General features: G+C 47.2%; 1 protein-coding gene across 1 annotated transcript; it reads right to left on the bottom strand.

Moving 5' to 3' along the window:
* Positions 1-6,342: 6,342 nt before the first annotated feature.
* Positions 6,343-14,310, bottom strand: CLRN2 (clarin 2). The gene is made up of 3 exons (XM_015082038.3): positions 13,654-14,310; positions 8,160-8,339; positions 6,343-7,522 (listed from the first exon to the last, which is right to left on the bottom strand). Exons 1-3 carry the CDS (start codon positions 13,904-13,906, stop codon positions 7,257-7,259), a joined length of 699 nt encoding a protein of 232 aa, XP_014937524.2. The 5' UTR covers positions 13,907-14,310; the 3' UTR covers positions 6,343-7,256.
* Between the last annotated feature and the right edge of the window lie 5,200 nt (positions 14,311-19,510).

Raw genomic sequence — 19,510 nt, forward strand, 5'->3', positions numbered from 1 at the left:
AAATGACATAATGCATGTGGAGTACTCAGCACAGAGCCCAGCAAATGCTCAGTAGGGATCCAATGGTGTTCACATCAAGTGGAGACTCTTATTTGCTGACTGTTGACATTATGGTAGAAAATAAATTCTAGGAGCAAAAGAGAGCATGAAACCTAATTTATTTGGTGAGAATTTTATGTGCGTCATGGTTACATAAGTTACTTATGAAACTCTACTCTTAGTTGAACAACCAAAACTAAAGGGAGGAGGAAGAGGAGGAGGTGGAGGAAGGGGAGGAGGAGGAGGGGGGAAGGGGAGGGGAAGACGTCTTTCCTATACAATAACTCATCTAAAATGGGCACAGTACCTTCTCTAAGTGGCTGTGTCCCTCTCCAGCACCAAATCCTGAGATCACGGTTCACCTTGAGATTCCCTGTGCCTTACTTAGTCTCCTGTCCCTCTCTGATTTTCAAAGATGTACTCCGAATATTATATAAGTATTTGAACTCCATGTAGGTGATGTAGGTGAGCACTCCACTTCCAGCAAAGATTTTCTAAATTATGATGCTAATCTACTAGTGTTGACTAATAATAATATACTATTTTGCTCATGTATTTTATATCTAAATATTTTTTTTCAGGAATGTTGTTAGAACAAGAAATTCTGGATTTAAGTAGCATTGCTCTGGTAGGCAGAAAAATGTCCTCCAAAGATGTCCTGGATTAGCTGAGTGGGCCCGATGGAATCACAAGGATCCATATTATGAGAGGGAGGAATGAGGGTCAGAGTTCTCAGAATAATCACCTGTATGATGGAAGCAGAGGTTGGAGGGACAACATTGCTGGAAAGAGCCATGAGCCAAGGAATGCAGGCAGCCTCTAGCAGCTGGAAAAGCGAGAAAACAAACTCTCCCCTAGAGCTTCCAGAAGGAACACAGACCTGCTGATGGAATGAAGCCCAGCTTTACTTACTCCAGTAAGACCCATTTTGGACTTCTGGCCTCCAGAACTCTTTGTTTTTCTTTTTAAAAATTTTATTAAAATTCTAGTTAGTTAACATGTAGTGTAATATTGTTTTCAGAAGTAGGATTCAGGGGCGCCTGGGTGGCTCAGTTGGTTGGGCGTCCGACTTTGGTTCAGGTCATGATCTCACAGTTCGTGGGTTCAAGCCTGCGTCGGGCTCTATGCTGACAGATCAGAGCCTGGAGCCTGTTTCGGATTCTGTGTCTCCCTCTCTCTCTGCCCCTCCCCTGTTCACACTCTGTCTCTGTCTCAAGAATAAATAAACATTAAAAAAAACATTAAAAAAAAAGTAGAATTCAGTGATTCATCAGTTACATATAACACCCAGAGCTCAGCACAAGTGTTCTCCTTAGTACCCATCACACATTTAGCCCATCTTTCACCCACCTCCTTCCATCAACCCTCAGTTTGTTCTCTATTGTGAAGAGTCTCTTATGGTTTTTCCCCCTCTCTCTCCTTCCCCCCTTCCCGTATGTTCATCTGTTTTGTTTCTTAAATTCCACATGTGAGTGAAATCATGTGGTATTTGTATTTCTCTGTCTGACTTATTTCACTTAGTGTAATACTCTATGGTTTCATCCACATCATTGCAAATGGCAAAATTTCATTTTTTAAAAAAATTTTTTAACATTTATTTATTTTTAAGAGAGAGCGAGCGAGCGAGAGAGCGAGCATGAGTGGGGGAAGGGCAGAGAGAGAGAGAGAAAGAGAGGGAGACACAAAATCTGAAGCAGGCTCCAAGTTCTGAGCTATCAGCACAGAGCCAGATGAGGGGCTTGAACTCATGAACTGAGCCAAAGTTGGACGCTTAGCCGGCTGAGCCACCCAGGCACCCAAGATTTCATTCTTTTTGATGGTTGAGTAATATTCCATTCCAATCTACATTCCATTCCAATCTATATTCCATATATTTATATGTATAATATATATTCCATATATAATCTATATCCCATATATTATATATATTCCATATATTATATATATATATATATATATATATATATATATGTTCCATTCCAATATATATTCCATATATTATATATAGTCCATTCATCAGTCAATGGACATTAGGGCCCTTTCCATAGTTTGGCTATTGTGGATAGTGCTGCTTCAAAACTCTTAAGATAATAAATTTGTATTGTTTTCAACCACCAAGTTTGTGACAATTTGCTTCAGCAGCAATGGAGACTAATACAATTGTCATTTTGGATTATGTAGGAAACTTCTGTTAAAGTTTAGTTCTCATTGATCATCAACTGTCGTGCAGTGACCTTATGATTTAGAGAATGGTTTATTTTTTTCAGTGGAAGAGCTAGCATTTTCACTACATGCTTTGGAAGTATGAAGACTTGTTTAATTCAGTTTTCGGAGAGTTTCACATTTTTCTGGAATGAGAGAGAAGTATATTTGTAACATAACTCCACTCTGATTTGACACGGAAGGATTCTTGCTATCCAAAAGTCTTTAATTTTATGCTTTTTTGGTATATTTCCATTAATGAAAATCATATGTTATGGCCTGAGCACGTCCCCCCCAAATCCATCCATGTGTTGAAATCCTAACCCCCGATGTGACATATTTAAGGGGTGGGGTGTTTGGCAGGTTCAGGTCGTGAGGGTGGAGCCCTGATGAATGGGATTTGTGCCTTTATAGGAGGAGAGAGGAGATCTTGCCCTAGCTTTGTCTCTGCATAAGGCTACAATGAGAAGCTGGCCATCTGCAGACCAGGACCCAGGTTCTCACCAGCCAGCAGGGTTGCCAGGCCCTTGATTGTTCTTCTAGCTTCCAGTACCGTGAGAAATAAATTTCTTTGTTGTTGTTGTTGTTGTTTATTTATTTTTGAGAGGGAGAGAGAGAGAGAGAGAGAGAGAGAGCGAGCACGAGTGGGGGAAGGGCAGAGAGAGAAGGGACAGAGGATCCAAAGTGGGCTCTTCTCTGACAGCAGTGACCCCAACATGGGGCTTGAACCCACAAACCATGAGATCATGATCTGAGCTGAAGTTGAACACTTAACTGACTGAGCCACCCAGGCACCCTGAGAAATAAATTTCTGTTGTTTAAGCCAGTTTACAGTAATTTGTTATTGCAGGCCAAAAGGACTGAGACATCAGCTATCACCCATACGTCCCAGAGTGGACATAAAGTGGGACTTCATTTCACTGATCATGAATTACTTCTCTGAAATTAGCTAAGTTTCACTAGCTTTGATCCCCCCACCCCCCAGTTAGTGTCAGTAGTAATATATCAATGTATGCATATGATAGCTACCTTTAAAGGACATATGAAAATTAATCATTATTGTCACACTCTAACCAATATCATAGAATAGTGTTATGATTAACAGTTTGACTTTACGTGGACTGCTAGGCTATAAGGCATGGGGCACTGTGACCCCATCAGACACTTTGGTGAGCATTGGGAAAATACACCCCCTCTGACTGGAAACATTCCTGAGGGTGCAGGCCATGACAAGCCAAGGGAGCATGGGCTAGACTTGAAGAGTTACCTCTTGGACAGGCTGTAATCTGCACAGCCACCTGTAGAAACTCTGGGAAGGAGACTTAGAAGTCTATCATTCAGAAAGGCAGTTATGGTGCAGTGAAAAACGGTGGCCTTGATGTTACATAGTTGGAGGTTGAGTCTTTTCTCCGTTATTTACTAATAGTGTGGCCTGAGCAAGTGACTTCAGTTCTTCGAACCTAAAATCGCTCATCCGTAAAATAAAAACAATGATATTTATTTTGAATAATTGTGGTCAGAATGAGGGAGACAGCGTGGAAAGTGCCTGGCCCACGGTAGATGACGGTCATTATCATGCAGTGTAACTTCCTCATTTTGTAATCAAGGAAATGGAGACCTCGAAAGGGCGGGGCCTCACCTAAGGCAAATTACCACCTTTCCTCCCGGTTGGACCTTCTGTTAGCAGCAGAGAACCAGTCAAGTGCGAAGTGTGGTTGGGGGAAATGTGAGCTAATGAATCACCTTAGTTACTTCATAAGAGGGAATGAATGGAAAGGTGTCCCCAGGGCCTCATGGGACAGGATGCTGTGTTGACACCAGGTGGGGCTCCTAGACTGCACGTGGGTGACTGCAGGAGAGCCTGGCTGTAGACAGGTGACAGCTTGGACAGCAGATGGCGGACTTGGTTGTCACTCAAGGTCTGCAGCCAGTAGGATCCAAGATGAGGGCAAGTCTTCCAGGGAGTGACCAGGCTCTGGCCAGTTGACAGAACATTTCAAAAATTACTCCTGCCTGAGACAGCCCTGGGATGACTAGCAGGTAAGCAGCAGGGGGACAGGACTCCAAAGAGCCCAGCCAGTGTACCGCCACCAACCAGGAGGACAGGGGATACTTCCAGGGAGTAAGTGTGTACATGATCTGCTTTCCCATAACGCTAGAATCATCTTCTCTCCCATAACCCTGGTACCACCTGCAAGAGAGAAGTTACCTGAAGAACTAGCCGTTTTATCCCAGAAAGCTTCACATTACCTGAATGATGGTATAAATGATAAGGTTGGGTTAAATTTAAACTGGACTGGGCATTTATTATTATTTTCTCCTTACTCAGGAAAAGAGCAGATTAGCTATAGTCAAAATAAAGGGGCTACATTTTCTCTATAGGTTTGAGTGATCATGTGAGCAAACTGTGTGGCCCAGATAATCCTTCCCATTCTTTCCTCCATCAAAACTGGCTAAATTCCATACAGGAATCTCTTTGGCAATAACCCTGAGAGATGCCTTTCAGACCGAACCTGATTATCTCTGGTAACATCATGGCTGCTACATGATGGGTCATGGTTTGAAGCTTTTAAGGTGTTACAGATGCTTTTGAAACCCAAAAAGCTCTGGACCCTGTCACCGGGAAAATTCACAAACGCCTGCACTTTGGCTCCTTGGAACACATCCATCCTGGTCAAGAGTACCATCTTAATAAGGGAATTCCACTACTAGAGGCAAAACTCAATTTCCTCTGCCCCTGTGTGGCAGTCTGCACATACCTGAACAGTGATCAGGTTGAGGGCTGTGGCCGGGCTACCGATGTTATAAGCGGTCTCCGTGTGAATCACCCCCAGGCACTCAGAGAATGAAATCTCTGGGGGGCAGACAGGGATGTTTGTCTGTTCTCTGCTCCACTCCCAACCCCTAGATCAGTTTCAATACTCACTGAATGAACAAATGTACCAAGAGTGTCACATATTTATCATAAAATAAATTGTTGCCACTCTTGTGTGATTTTTTTTCTCAACCGTCTGCAGGACTTTATGATAAACTTGAGAGGACATTGACATTTCCACTTGTTTTCAAGACAGCACTGCGGTCTGTCACTATCTTTTGGATCCGTCTCCCATCACGCTGTTAGCTATCCCTTCCAGCCATGTGTCATCTGCATATTTGATGAGCAATGTCAGTCTGTTAAACAGTACTGCAGCCCTGTGTGGGATGGGGAGAGGGCTGGAAGGGGCGGAGGGGCCCAGCAGGGAATCACAAGCAATTAGAACAGAAAAGATGCCATGGAAACCTCCTGAAGCTCAGCATTTAAGCAAAGGTAGAGCAAGTCCAAATCGGGTGTCATGTTAGATGGAGCTAATTTAGGGGATTAGATGACTTTTACTTGGCATGAAGACAGCAGACCTGAGAAAGGATTCACCCCAGCCGGCACTGTGGGAAGATGAACAGACGAGTTTTGTACCTGTATGAGGAAGGGTTGTCCAGACAAATAGGATCAGTTGGATGTGTGTGTGTGTGTGTATGTGCATGCAGAGACAGACAGGCAGAGAGAAAGATAATTTTTTTAGAATTGGCTCACATGATTGTGGACACTGGCAAGTCCAAAATCTGCAGGGTGGGCTGGCAGGCTGGAGGCCCCGGGGAAGAGTTGCAGCAGCAAGCTGCTGACAGAATTCCCAGTCCGTTGAGGGAGATCAGTCTTTCCTAAAGCTTTCAACTGATTGGATGAGGCCCACCCACATGATGGAGGGCAACCTCTTCTACTCAAAGTCTACTGACTGAAATGTTAATCTCATTCAAAAAATACCTTCACAAAAACATCTAGAATAGCATTTGACCAAATATCTGGGTATGGTGGCCTAGCCAAGTTGGCACATGTAATTAACCACCACAGGACCACTTAAGGGAAACCCAACACAAAGCAGCAGAGTTGATCTAACTGGTGAGTTAGAACAACATTCTGATACCGTTGCATAGTCACATGCTTCCAAGCCCTCTTTGTAATTTCATAGCTTGTGCCTCCCCCTCGTTACTGACTCATCCTGAAATGCCCTTCTCCAGACCTGCTTCCTTCACCACTGGAAAAAGTCTACTCATCTTTCAAAGTTCAGATCATATGTCAACTCTGTGATACTTTCTTTAATACCACATCGCATCTGGAAGAGTTAATCCCTTCCTCAGTCTTTTATGCATTTACCGTCACAGTGTTTATCACATTGCATTCCAATTGCTTGAACCTCAAACAACAGATTAGCAAAGTGGTTACAAGTATAAACTCTGGTTGCAGACTTCTTCAACTGAATTCTTGACGTCAGCAAGTTACTCAATGTCTGTGTGCTTTAGTTTCTTCATCTATGAAATGGAAATAAAGTAGTACCAATGATCTGAAATTGTAGTGAGGACCTAATATATGTAGAACTCTTAGGACAGTGTCCAGTGTGTAGTAACTGGTAAAAAAAGGTAAGTTACTTTCATTCTGAGTGTTATTGTTGCCATCTGATTCCTGCGTCCTGTGGAAAGTTTAGATGTTTCTGGCGGACAGACAGGGATATTACCATATGCCTGTTTACATCCCCCGTAACATTGTGTGGAATAGAGGGGTCTGCAGGCATTTAGTGGAATGTTCAGTACCTTGTGTTTGTAGAGTGCTCTGATTGTAGATACATATATTGATTCACAGGTTGGCAACATTACTGCCCCTTTAAACCTCATTACAACCTTGTGAGGTCCTTACCACCCCCACTTTACAGAGGCGGAAACTGAGAAGCAGACATTAAGTGAGTCGTCCGTGTCCACACAGCTGGCAAGAAGCAGAGTCTCTAACTCCAAGGTCAGTGAGAGGGAAAGGCAGGGATGCCAGGGGTTGGGGAAACCTTTCTGTTCTGGTCCAGGCACCGTTCTTTCTCCTTCCATTTCCTTCTTCTTAGGAGCACAGGTGTTCTGGACTGCAAAGCCAGCACAAAAAATGAGGTCCCCGTTCGCACTGCAGAACTGACTCAGGCTTGGGTGTGAGCAGGAGAGGGCGATCAGTACAGGATATCCTCAGCCGTGACCGTGGCCTCTTCGATTTTGGTCTTAATCTCGGGGAGCGGAATTTGACTGATCGCCACCACTACCAAATTTGCTGCATGGGCCGAGGCACTGGCCACACAGATCCAGAAGGACTCTTCGTACTGTTCTTCCACCACCACGAAGCGGAAGAGCTTCTCCTGGAAGTTGGCAATGCGCTCGGTCAGGTCGTGAAACTTCACGGAGGCCATGAAGCTGGCGATGGCCAAGGCCACGACTCCGCCTGAAAGCCAACACGTCACCCTCATACACCTGTGATGGTGGTAAGTGAGGTGGCATTTCTGTGGCACAGGTGACAAGCTTGCTTTGGGTTGAAAAAATTCTTAGGATTTTGTTTTTTTCTTAAGTAAACTCTATGCCCCCAACGTGGGGCTCGGACTCAACCCCAAGGTGAAGACCTGTAAACATGGGTGTAATAATTCTGCCTCGTAAGGAAGCTGTGGGGTTTAAATGAAAAGAGGCCTGTAAAATCCCAGGTGCCTCCTCTGCTGTCATTTAGAAGGGCCCCTCCCACTCTTGCGGCGGTAGCCCCACCTCCTCCCACAATGCCCTCCCTTCCACCTTCCACCCCCACCTCTCTGTCTTCTCTTTTCTCTTCTTACCCCAACCTCTCTTTTTTGCTTTAAGTCCTCAGCCACTCATGTGTGCCACCAATTCGGCTCTTTACTGTTACAGAGATCCTTCAACTTTCAGGAAAGAGGACATTCGTGCCCATGAATGAAAGGTCATAGACCAGGGAAGCAAAGGCTGAGGCAGGCATTTTAATTCCTTCATGCCTCCACCCATCTACTTGGAATTCAAGTACCACCACCTGGTGGTGGCAGTGGCCTTGAATTTCTCTCCCTGGGGGCCTTCCTTACCTGCAAGGACGTTCCATAGGCAGATGCCCCCGGGGCCGTTGACTGCCCTGTATGGAACCTGGATCATGTTGAGAATGGCAAATCCCATGCTGACCAGAGCCAGGGCCAAGGCCAAGAAGAGGAGCAGCAGAATGGTCACGTGGAGGCCTGCATTGAGTTCCTTCACCAGGTGTGGGAAGACTGGGGAGAAAAGACACAGACAGTATTTCCATGTCAGAGCTCGGTTGGAGCTCATAAAGTCCAGGCTTGCTTACCACTGAGGCTGTAATAGAGGGGAGTGAGGGCCAGGCAACATGTACTGGGTTTTCAAAAAGCAGGAGAGTTCCGGAGACAATTCACGGAGCCCGACTGGCCACTTGTCAGTTGACTAACAGTCCTCTCTTCCTTGCACTGGATGCAGAATCAAAATGTGCCCCAGCTGGCACTGCCAGCTCAAAGCCCCGGGATCGGGGTAAGCTGACGTACATAAGCCCCACACGGTGCCTCTTTAGCAAAGGTGGTTGGCGAGACAGTCAGCCAGGGAGGGCCAATTGAAAAGCTTTAACCTGGGTCAGAGAGTTGCCTTCATTAAATCAGAGCGGTAGAAGAGATTTCAGGTACATCTGTGAAGAGTATAGAAGGGCGTCCCAGAGGGAAGCCTAGACTTGGCACCCAAAGATCTGGGTTCAAATGCCAGTTTTGCTCATTTGCCACAAGTATAAAATAGGATCCTCTAAGCCACTCCCCTACCCATCTTACCAGGTCGTTGAGTGGATTGACTGGAGTGCATAGGAATAATAATAGCACTTAATAAGCACTAATAGGAAGCCAGGAGCATTATCTTGGATCCCACAGCAAGGTGGGCATTTTTCCCACGTATGATGGACACTAATTCTCATATTGCACAGAATATATGCTGTGATGAATAATATTCTATCAGAATATTAATTTCCCATATTAATGTGGCAGGATAATTTAGTCAGATATTAATTTGTATCTGATTTCTCTCTATTGGCCACCACACAGTGGCTGTGGAGATGAAATGATACGATATGATAGATACTGACTGGGAAAGAGTGAGCTCTCAAAATGGCGGCTGTGGCTGTGGCTGTTATTACTGTTACTCTCTGACTTGGGGAAAGCCCTCAGAGCCTCAGTTTTCTCATCAGTCCAGTGGGGTAGCAAAAGCTGTGTATGAACTTGAGGGTAATCAACGTTTACTGGACACAGTCATGTAAAGAGCTGAACCCTTTACATGGTTATCTCATTCAGTGCTTGTGACAAGGATACAAGGTGAATTTTATTAAACCTGTTTCCCCACATGCTTGAACCTTAGGTCCCTTCTTTTTGGGCAAGGTGAGTCTGAATTCTATATAGGATTATAGACCTAGATACTATATGACATATGCAGTTTAGATCGCTGTTTTCAGTAGTTACACATGAAGAATGAAAAGTGACAGAAGTTAGAGTGCCCGGGCATACCCCTTCCTCTGAAGCTACTGCAGGGTTTCCACTGAGCACCTGCTGGTTAAATTGGGGTCCACTTTGTGAGCTCGAACTCACTGCTTCATCATTTGATGTCATGACCTGCCCCTCCTTGTCCCCCCTTGGGAACCAGGACTCAAAGCTTTCCTGGTTCCACTCACCCACCCCCAGCCCCTTTCCCCTCTGGTCCTTTGCTGGCTCACCAGACTCCCTATATTCACAAGAGGTTGGTGTCTTCCAAGCTTGAGAACTAGAATTGTCCTTCTCCCTTTAAAGTCCTTTCCACTGAGAAGTTTCTAGACACTGCACATTTACATCCTAGTTCCAATCTAACTTTCTTTCCAGTTCCGTATTTGCATTTGTAGTTATCTCCATGCGGTTATCTTGCCAACATCAGAAACTTTACCCAGAGCTTCTTTCCAAGGGATTTTTCTTGGCAAGGCTTCTCTTTAACCTTTGCTTCTCTCCCTTCTTAGTGTCCCTTAGGGTTTTTTTTTCTTTCCTTTTCTTTTTTAACTTTCAGCCCTTCCTGAGAGAACACTTTGTGATCAGTGCAAAGTCTGTCCCTGACCAGCGGCAGGTGCAAGGCCAGCCCACACAGGAGGAGGCCGCCCCAGCTCCAGGGGAGTCACATTCAAGTGCTGGGAATGGAAGTTTTATATCCTCCCCTGGGACACCCCCACGGCAGCTGGGAACAAAACTTTCTTGAATATTGTCCTACTCAGAGGTGACATTAAAATGTCCTTTATGATCCTCACACAGTTCTGCTGTTTCAGAGATGAACCCTGGGGCCTGTCTCCTATCCACCTGGGAAGGAAGAGGAGGAGGAAAGGAGCATTTACTGAGTTTCTCCAGAGGGCAAACAGAATGTGCTCATCTGCTTGGGTAGCTTACGTTTCTGTGAGCTGGGATGGCAGGGGTTTACTTGGTGCTGCCGTGGAAGGGCTCAGTCTGTCTGTTCTCCTTGGGTCCCCATCTCCCGCAAAGCTGGTCTCTGCTCTAGCTGCTTCTCCAGAAACAGTGTTTGTGCTTCAGGGATTCCTAAATTATGCCAGGCCCACCGTCTGCCACCTCAAACCCTCTGTGATGGGTTGAATTGTGCCCTTCCTGCCATCCCTTCCCCCAAAAGATGGGTTGAAGTCTTCAGCCCCAGAACTCCAGAATATGACCTTATTTGGAAATAGGGTCTCTCCAGAGCTAATCAAGAGGAGGTTGTTAAGATGGGCCCTAATCCAATGTGACTGGTGTCCTTACAAAAGGGGAAATTTGGACACAGAAACATGCAAAGGGAAGACCATGTGAAGAGACACAGGGAGGATGCTGCAAGCCAAGGAATACCCGGGGCTACCAGGAGCTGGAAGAGGCAAGGAGGGGTCTGCCTATAGGGTTCAGAGGGAGCACGGCTCTGTTGACAAGCTGATTTCTGAGTTCCAGCCTCCAGAACCATGGGAATACATTTCTATTGTTTAAGTCACCCAGTTTGTGATAGTACTTTGTTATAGCAGCTCTAGGGAACTAATACACCCACTATTTGTTGGGGTAACCACTCAGTCATTTCTAATGGGATCTGTCCACCCTGGCTCCTCCCACCCTTAGAGAACTCCCCATTCTTCCACCACCTCCCCGTTACCCTTTGCCGAATTCCAGGAGTACAGTAAGGACTGCTAGGGTGACGCCCTGCTTTGGGAAAGTTGCCAGTCACAAATTCCAGAAGGAGCAGCATATGGTGGAAAGTAGGAAACTTTGGGGTCAGGCATACCTGCGTTGGGGTCAGCTCCAGCATTCGGGGCTCTGTGACCTTCAGCAAGTTGCTTAGCCTTTGAGTCTTAGTTTCCTTCTAACTAGCAGGGTTGTGGAGGATTGGTGTAGCACAGGTCACAAGTTTGGTGTCTTGCACGTGAACATTAGTACAAATGAATTTAAAAGTACTTATTGTTATTCATTCAGCAAATGCTTTTGAGTGCCAGTGTTTTGAGGCACTCTTCTGGGAACTTGGGATCATGGATGAAAAAACCACAATCTTTGCCCTTGTGGTATTACATACCAAAGGGGTGGAGGCAGATAATAAATAATAAACATAATAGATAAATTATCTAGCAGATAAGAAAGCAGTTGCCATGGTCACATGGCACATCCGATATATAATTATATATTTTTACTACATTCCCTAAGCAATCTCTTACTCATTAAAGTCTTTGGAACTGTGCTGCTTTTGATGGTCCCTCCCTAATTCAAGCTTTGGAACTTCTTTTGTGAGATTTGTTAATTTCAACTACCTACAACTATTAAAAAGTGTGCCATTTCTCCCTCAAAACGTGTGTGTGTGTGTGTGTGTGTGGTTTTGTAAGAATCTCAAACTTCAGAAAATTGCAAGAATGGTACAAAGGATTTTTTTTTCTCCTGAACCATTTAAAGGTAAATTGTCCCTGCATCCCTCAGTACTTTAGGGTCTATTTCATTCAAGAAGAGATTCTCTTACAGAATCACAGCACTAAAATCACTGAGTTCACTGGTACAGGCCTGCCATTTAATCCTGATGCCCCATTCAAATTCTACCAATTGTCTCACCAATTGATGTCTTTAACAGCAAACGGACCTAATTCAGAATCACCTGCTGTGTATAGTTGCCATCGTCTCCTTTTTTTTTTTTCTTAACGTTTATTTATTTTTGAGAGAGAGACAGAGAGACAGAGTGGGAGCAGGGGAGGGGAAGACAGAGAGGGAGACACAGAATCTGAAGCAGGCTCCAGGCTCCAAGCTGTCAGCACAGAGCCCAAGATGGGGCTTGAACTCACAGACCCACGAGATCATGACCTGAGCCAAAGTTGGATGCTTAACTGAGCCACCCAGGCACCCCTATTCCTCTACGTGTATGTGTTTTCAGTTTTTTTGTGTAATGTTTTTAATAAAGCTATTTTTACAATATCCGTGGTCCAATTCCATTGCTGGGTAAATAGAAATATTCCCAGAGATTGTTTTTTCCTGGATATCCATAACAAATATGTATTTCCTTCATGTATATAAGTAATGCCAATTCATATTATTGTGTTTATCAATGGCTTCAGTTTTGTGTCTTTACACATTTAATAAGATACTTACCCTGGGCAGGATTCTAAAAACTACAATGCTGAAATACTGAAATCAAATGAGTAAAATTCCTTATCTCCTTGCATTGCATTATATTGATTAATTATTGTTGTGTAGGACACTGTTCTTGTGAGCTATCTAATGGATTCTAAAGGCTTACAGAATATTGTCTTTTTTTGCTTTGTTTTTCAATTCCCAGAAGACCCTCCATAAGCTGGGCTTGGATTCCTGCTCTATTTACATCCAGAGCAGCTGTGACGTGAGACTGGATGCCAGCAGAAGACTGTGCCTGCTCATGTTCACGGAGAGCCTCCAGTGCCTTGCCCCAGGTCTCCCCTCCAGTGAGTGCCCAACTTGGGCTTTCAACCCAATAGTCTGATTCCAGAACCCAGGCACACAGACATTTGCCCGTTCTCAGATAAAGGAGCTTTTATATAAACAGAAGTGGGAACGTGCGTGCTGGGCTGTCTGAGAACACCCAGGTCATGTGGCAAGGGTCTGAAGTCTGGCTCCGCTATTTCCTGGCTGAGGGACCTCAGGCAAGTTATATAACCCCTCCAAGTCCCAGTGTAGTCCTCTGCAAAACGGGAACATTAAGAATTCCTTCTTTATAAATGTGTTATAAGGCTTAAAAGAGAGAAGCCATGTAAAGCATTTAGCAGAATGGCTGACACATGTAAGTGCTCAATATGTTAATAGTTATTCCTAATAGAGGTCAGTTACAGAAGTATAGAAATCCCTATTTTTAATGTTTCTATAAGTCTCTGCAGAGAGAAAAAAGGTCTCTTCTTGGTGCTGAACAGGAACCCTTCGGTTACTGTGGACTTTGTCATTATGCCTTAGGTTGAGGCAGAAGTCAAATTTCAGTTAGACATAGGCACCCTTACAAAGTAAAACAAAATAAGTGTTCTAAAGCAGCTTGCGTGCCCCCCAACATACTCACTCGTGAATTGGGACTGGCGGCCCCCGAGCCCGCACTGTCGTACTTTACATCCTCGGAAGAGCCCGTAGTAAATATCCCCAATGAACTTGATGAGCTCTGGATCCGTGGCATTGACCAGGTCCACTCCAGTCTGACAAAGAATTTTCCCACTCAGCCAGTGGGGCACTGCCAGGGCCACAATGATCAGGATAAAGGAGGAGAAGCTGAGTAAAGACGCCAGCCCATACCACGCCTTTTTGAACCATCCAGGCATTCTAGGGGACGCAGGTCAGCCCACAGGTGTCCAAGCAGTGGCGGGGGTCGCTGACATTTTCTGGACACTCTGCAATCCCCTGCTCCAACGTCAGCTCTTCCAAACACATCATTTCAGAATTTCAAGCGCATCTCCTGGTCCTCCCTCAGTGCCTGCCTCCACAGCCCATGTTTACTACAACCACATCCGGAAGTCTCTACAGAGGTCGCCTTCACCAGACTCTCGAGTGTAGAGGAGTGTGTTACTGAAGGGAGTAACCCTATATCTCCCACTAGACTAATGTTTCAGCAGAAGGTTTAATTGTTCCCCAGTTCAGGTATTTAAATAACCCTGGTGCGGACCTCTTAACGGCCAGGAAAATATCAGCAGGCAAAACTAGGTAGGTCTGACTATAAAGAGACACTAACTATTCTCAAAAAATGCATACAGTAGAAGGAAAACAAACATGTAACGATTAGCACTTGAATACTGCCAACGACGCATGGTGTCGAACGTCCATCTCTTTGCTGCTCGCCTGGGCATTTCTTTCTCTAAAATGTCACTGCTGTCAGAATCTCCAGAACTGTTATTAATACCACGGTATGACCTCTGTTCTCAAGGCTTTTAACTGAAATGCGTATACAAGGCTTTATGATTCTTGGATTTATCACGGGGTGAATCTGCCATGGGTATAACTGCAGGAGTGTGTGTGTGTGGCTGCTGGGGAGCCTGGACCCCAACACTCACAGTCCTCTCCCCACCTCCACCCTTGTGGAGAAGCGTTTTCCTAATGTGTTAGCAAATGATCACCTTGCTGGGGGCTTTGTTTCTTCTAATACTAAAGATCTGGTTTTTTTTGTTTTTTCCTTTAATCTGTACCCACTAGTAATGAAATATTCCCTACTTTCTATCTTATTCTGTGGCTTTTCAGTTTTGATTTTTGTTATGCCCAGAATTCGTGATCCCCAAAGACCACTAGGGAGCCGAGTCCGATGCAAAAGCAAAAGAGCCTTTATTCGAGCTAGCTCGAGTTCAGTCCCCTACCTGCACCGCCACAGCGGTGAGATACCGAGATACCGGGGAGAGAGAGCGAGTTTCAAAAGGACAAAGGTTTTATTGGGGTCTAGGGGCAGTTGGTGAGGTAATGGCTATAGCCTCAGCCGATTGGCTGGGGAAGGGTCCGAGTCCTGTTAGGCAGGTGGGGGGGGGGTTACTCAAGGGGAGGAGGTGTGGTCAAGGTGAAGGACACAGAACAAGATGGAGTCGCGGCGTAGGCCCGCCCTTTCATTCCCCCCCTTGTCATGTAGCTTACGGACCCAATCATGGGACCGGCTGCATTTATGGTGACAAGGGGAACAGAGTTTGGAGGTTTACGCAAAGTTCTGGGAAGCAAGTGTCCCTGGGGTGGCTCTGGGAGGTCTGATTAAGTATTGTCCCCGAGCTGGTGTCTATGATCTGCCAGGTGATGTTTTGGGGGGCGTGGGGACTCCTGGCAGCATGAGCAACATGCTCAAAACAGAGTTACCAATATTAGGTGGGTGAGCTTGAGTGGGTTGTGTTGGTCCCGATTGACGGCTCATCGCGTGACAAAGTCCTTCCGGATCGAGGAGGGGTCCGCTGGCCGAACGTGGGTGTGATGGACCCAGGTTGCGATGCCATCTACTTTGAGAGCGGTGGGGGTTGTCAGCACCACGATGTAGGGTCCCTTCCAGCGTGGCTCGAGGGTCTCTCGGTGGTGCCTCTTGACGTAGACCCAGTCTCCCGGCCTGTACTGATGAGGTGTCGGGGTCGGGCCAGCCTCGTAGATGGCACGGAGGCGTGGCCAAATGTCCTCGTGCGCCCTCTGGAGCCCTCTCAAGGAAAGAAAAAGTTCTTGCTCTTTAAACTCAGCAAGAAGTTCAGGCCGAAGTTTGGGAATAACGGGGTGGCCTGCCAAACATGATCTTGTAGGGAGTAAAACCCAGAGTGTAAGGAGTGTTTCTAACCTGGTAAAGGACGTATGGTAGGAGAGTCACCCAGTCCCCGCCAGTCTCCATGGTTAACTTGGTAAGGGTCTCTTTTAGGGTTCTATTCATTCTTTCTACCTGTCCTGAGCTCTGGGGCCTATAAGCACAATGTAATTTCCAGTTCGCCCCCACCGCCTTGGCTACTGCCTGTGTTACCTGAGAGATAAAAGCTGGTTCATTGTCTGATCCTACCATGGCAGGAAAACCATACCTGGGTAAGATGTCTTCTAGTAGCTTCTTAGCCACCGTCTGAGCCGTTTCATGCTTGGTTGGGTATGCCTCCACCCAGCCAGAGAAGGTGTCTGTAAATACTGAAAGATATTTATAACCATACTTTCCTGGTTTGACTTCAGTGAAGTCGACTTCCCATTGGGCTCCTGGTCTGGTGCCTCTGAGCCTGGTTCCTTTTTTATTTGATGTGGCTCTCGCGTTGGTGAGTTGGCAGGTCTTGCAGGCAGATACAACTTGCTCTATTTTGGTGTTCTGTTGGTGAATCTTGATTCCGGCATGTCGGATTAAGTCTTTTAATTTTCGGGCCCCCCATGTGAGTAGACCGATGCATGTGCTCTAATATTGAGACTCCGAGCTGGTCTGGCAGCACGAGCTCCTTGTTAGGTGTATACCACCATCCCTTTATCTCCTGGGCCATGGGGAGTTTCTTGATCCGCTGTAACTCCTCCTGGGAGTATTTGGGCTGGTCTGATAAAACTGGGTCTCCCAAGTCTGGTAGTTGTTAAGCCATTTTCTAGCTCCCAACATTAGCGCCTTGGTAAGGGCGACGAGCTCTGCTTGCTGGGCTGATGTTCTGGAGGGTAGAGCCTCCGCCCATACGGTGTCCGTTTCGGTGACTACGCTGCACCCGCATACCTGTGTCCGTCTCGCAAAAAGCTGCTGCCATCAGTGAACCAAGTAGCCTCGGCATCGGGGAGGGGCCGGTCGGTCAGGTCCGTCCGGAATCCATGTACTTGTTCCAGGATTCCCGCACAGTCATGTAGTGGAGCACCTAGGTCAGGGTCGGGCAGCAGGGTTGCAGGATTGAGGGCTGCACTGGGGTGGAACCGCACCCGTGGAGGGTTGAGTAGGAGGCTCTGGTAATGAGTCACACGTGTGTTGCTCATCCATCTATCGGGAGGCTGTTTCAGGACCCCTTCAAAGGCGTGTGGGGTCGTGATCCAGATCTCCTGTCCTAGGGTCAGTTTGTCTGGCATCTGATAACCGCCGCTGTCCGCCCTCTAGGATATGTCCCAGGTAACTTACCCTCTCCCTGCATATCTGAGCCTTCTTCGCGGATGCTGGGTACCCTAAGGCCCCCAGGGTAGCCAGCAGGTCCTGGGTCCCTCGCTCACAGTCTTTGGCCTTGTTGGCAGCAATCAGGATGTCATCTACGTACTGTAGGAGGGTGAGGCCAGGGTGCTCCCTTCTGTACTCACCCAGGTCCTCGTGTAGTGCCTCGTCGAAGATGGTGGGTGAATTTTTGAACCCCTGAGGCAGCCGTGTCCAGGTGAGTTGCCCACTGTAGCCCTCCTCCGGATCATGCCACTCGAAGGCGAACAAGGGTTGGCTCTGGGGTGCCAGCGGCAGACTGAAGAAGGCGTCCTTTAAATCTAGTACAGTATACCAGACCCTGGAGGGCGCCAAGGAGCTCAAGAGAGTATATGGGTTGGGAACAGCTGGGTGTATGTCCGCGACCCTTATTTACTTCCCGGAGGTCTTGTACTGGTCGGTAGTCATTTGTTTGAGGCTTTTTGACCGGCAGTAGGGGGGTGTTCCAGGGAGACTGGCAAGGAACTAGTACCCCTAGGCTTCGTAGTCTCCGGATGTGTGGCTGGATCCCCTTCCGGGCCTCCTGAGACATGAGGTATTGTTTGATCCCCACCGGACTCTCTCCTGGCTTGAGCTTTACCAGGACCGGGGTCCTGTGAGCGGCTAGTCCTATCTCCCCCCCCCCCCCCCCCCGTCTCTGCCCAAACTGAGGGGAATTCTTGTAGCCATCTGTCTATATTATCCTCTCTCGGGAGCGCCTCCTGGTGGAGGCAGTATTCATCCTCCAGTTTCATGGTCAGGACCTGGATGGGGTGGCCCTTGCCATCGGTGACCTGAGGCCCCCTTGTTTGAAAGTTATCTGAGCTCCAATCTTGGTCAGTAAATCCCGTCCTAACAGCGGGTAGGGGCATTCTGGTATTACCATAAAGGAGTGGGATACCCGGCCCGTCCCCAAATCTACTGTTCTTCGGGTAGTCCATGAATACTGGCTCATACCAGTTGCCCCTTGAAACCCAGGACTTCTTGCTGGCTAGTTTTCCTTGTGGGGTGCGGAGGACTGAATGTTGTGCTCCGGTGTCGACAAGGAAGTCAACAGGGGTCCCCTCCGCTTTAAGAGTTACCCTGGGTTCGGGGAGAGGGTCCGAACCCTGACTCCCCTAATCACTTAGTTCATCTAGCTCTAGGACTTTTACTCCATCAGTCTTGCTTCCCTTCCCGCCGGCCCTTTTTGGACAGTCTCGGGCCCAATGCCCTATCTCCTTGCAGTATGCGCACTGATCCTTCTGCGGCCTCTGCTTCCCCCCGTTGGTGGTTCCTTTACCTTTTCTTGGGTCGTCTGCCAGCTGCCGGAGACGGCGGTCTCGTTCCTCGGGGAAGTCAGCAGTGGTAGCTAGTAGTATTCCAGCCAGGTCTCGAGTCTGCTTACTGCTGGCAGCCGCCATGGCGCGAGCCTGCTTGTCCTCAGGAGGCTCCCGGTTATTATATACCTTTTCGGCTACCACCAGTAAGTCCTGCAGACTTTTTTTCTCCTAGTCTATCTATTTTCTGTAATTTTCTCCTAATGTCTATGGCCGATTGGTTTACAAAGGCCATGATAACAGCTGCCTTGCTTTCCAGAGCCTCTGGATCCATGGGGGAATAGGTACGGAATGCCTCCATGATCCGTTCTAAAAAGGCAGCCGGAGATTCATCTTTTCCCTGTTGTACATTTCCTACCTTGGCCAAATTGGTTGGCTTTCTAGCAGCCATTCGGAGAACCCCCCATTAGAGTCTGGCGGTAGACCCGGAGCCTCTCCTTACCTTCTGCCATGTTGAAATCCCACTGGGGCCGAGTTAAGGGGAAGGAGGCATCTATCTGAGCCTGGTTGGTGGTGGGATTCCCGTCTGCGCCAGGAACTAGTTTTCGGGCCTCATTGAGGATTCTTTCTCTTTCTTCAGTCGTGAACAGGACCTGCAAAAGCGCTGGCAATTGTCCCATGTGGGCTGATGGGTAAAAAGAACAGAGTCTAATAAATCAATAAGCCCTGCCGGTTTCTCGGAAAACTTAGGATTCTGAGCTTTCCAATTGTACAGGTCACTAGTGGCGAAAGGCCAATAGTGATGGGGCTGATTCCCCTCCGCATCTGGGGGTCCGGTGGCTCGCAGGGGCAGAAGAGTGGAGTCGGCGGCAGAGGCGGATTGCTCCCTCTGAGCCCTTTGTCTGGTAAAGGGCGGGCTTCCCCCTGGAGCGTTTCCGCCTCCCGCTCTCGGAACTGTGTCTGCCTCCCGGGGGGGGGGGGGGGGGGGGGGGGGGAAGGGAAGATGGTGTTCTTCCAGCATCCTAGAGGGGTTATACGGGGGAGGAAAAATTAATTCT

Source organism: Acinonyx jubatus, chromosome B1 (genome assembly GCF_027475565.1).
Source record: "Acinonyx jubatus isolate Ajub_Pintada_27869175 chromosome B1, VMU_Ajub_asm_v1.0, whole genome shotgun sequence".
NCBI classification, from domain to species: Eukaryota; Metazoa; Chordata; class Mammalia; order Carnivora; family Felidae; genus Acinonyx; species Acinonyx jubatus.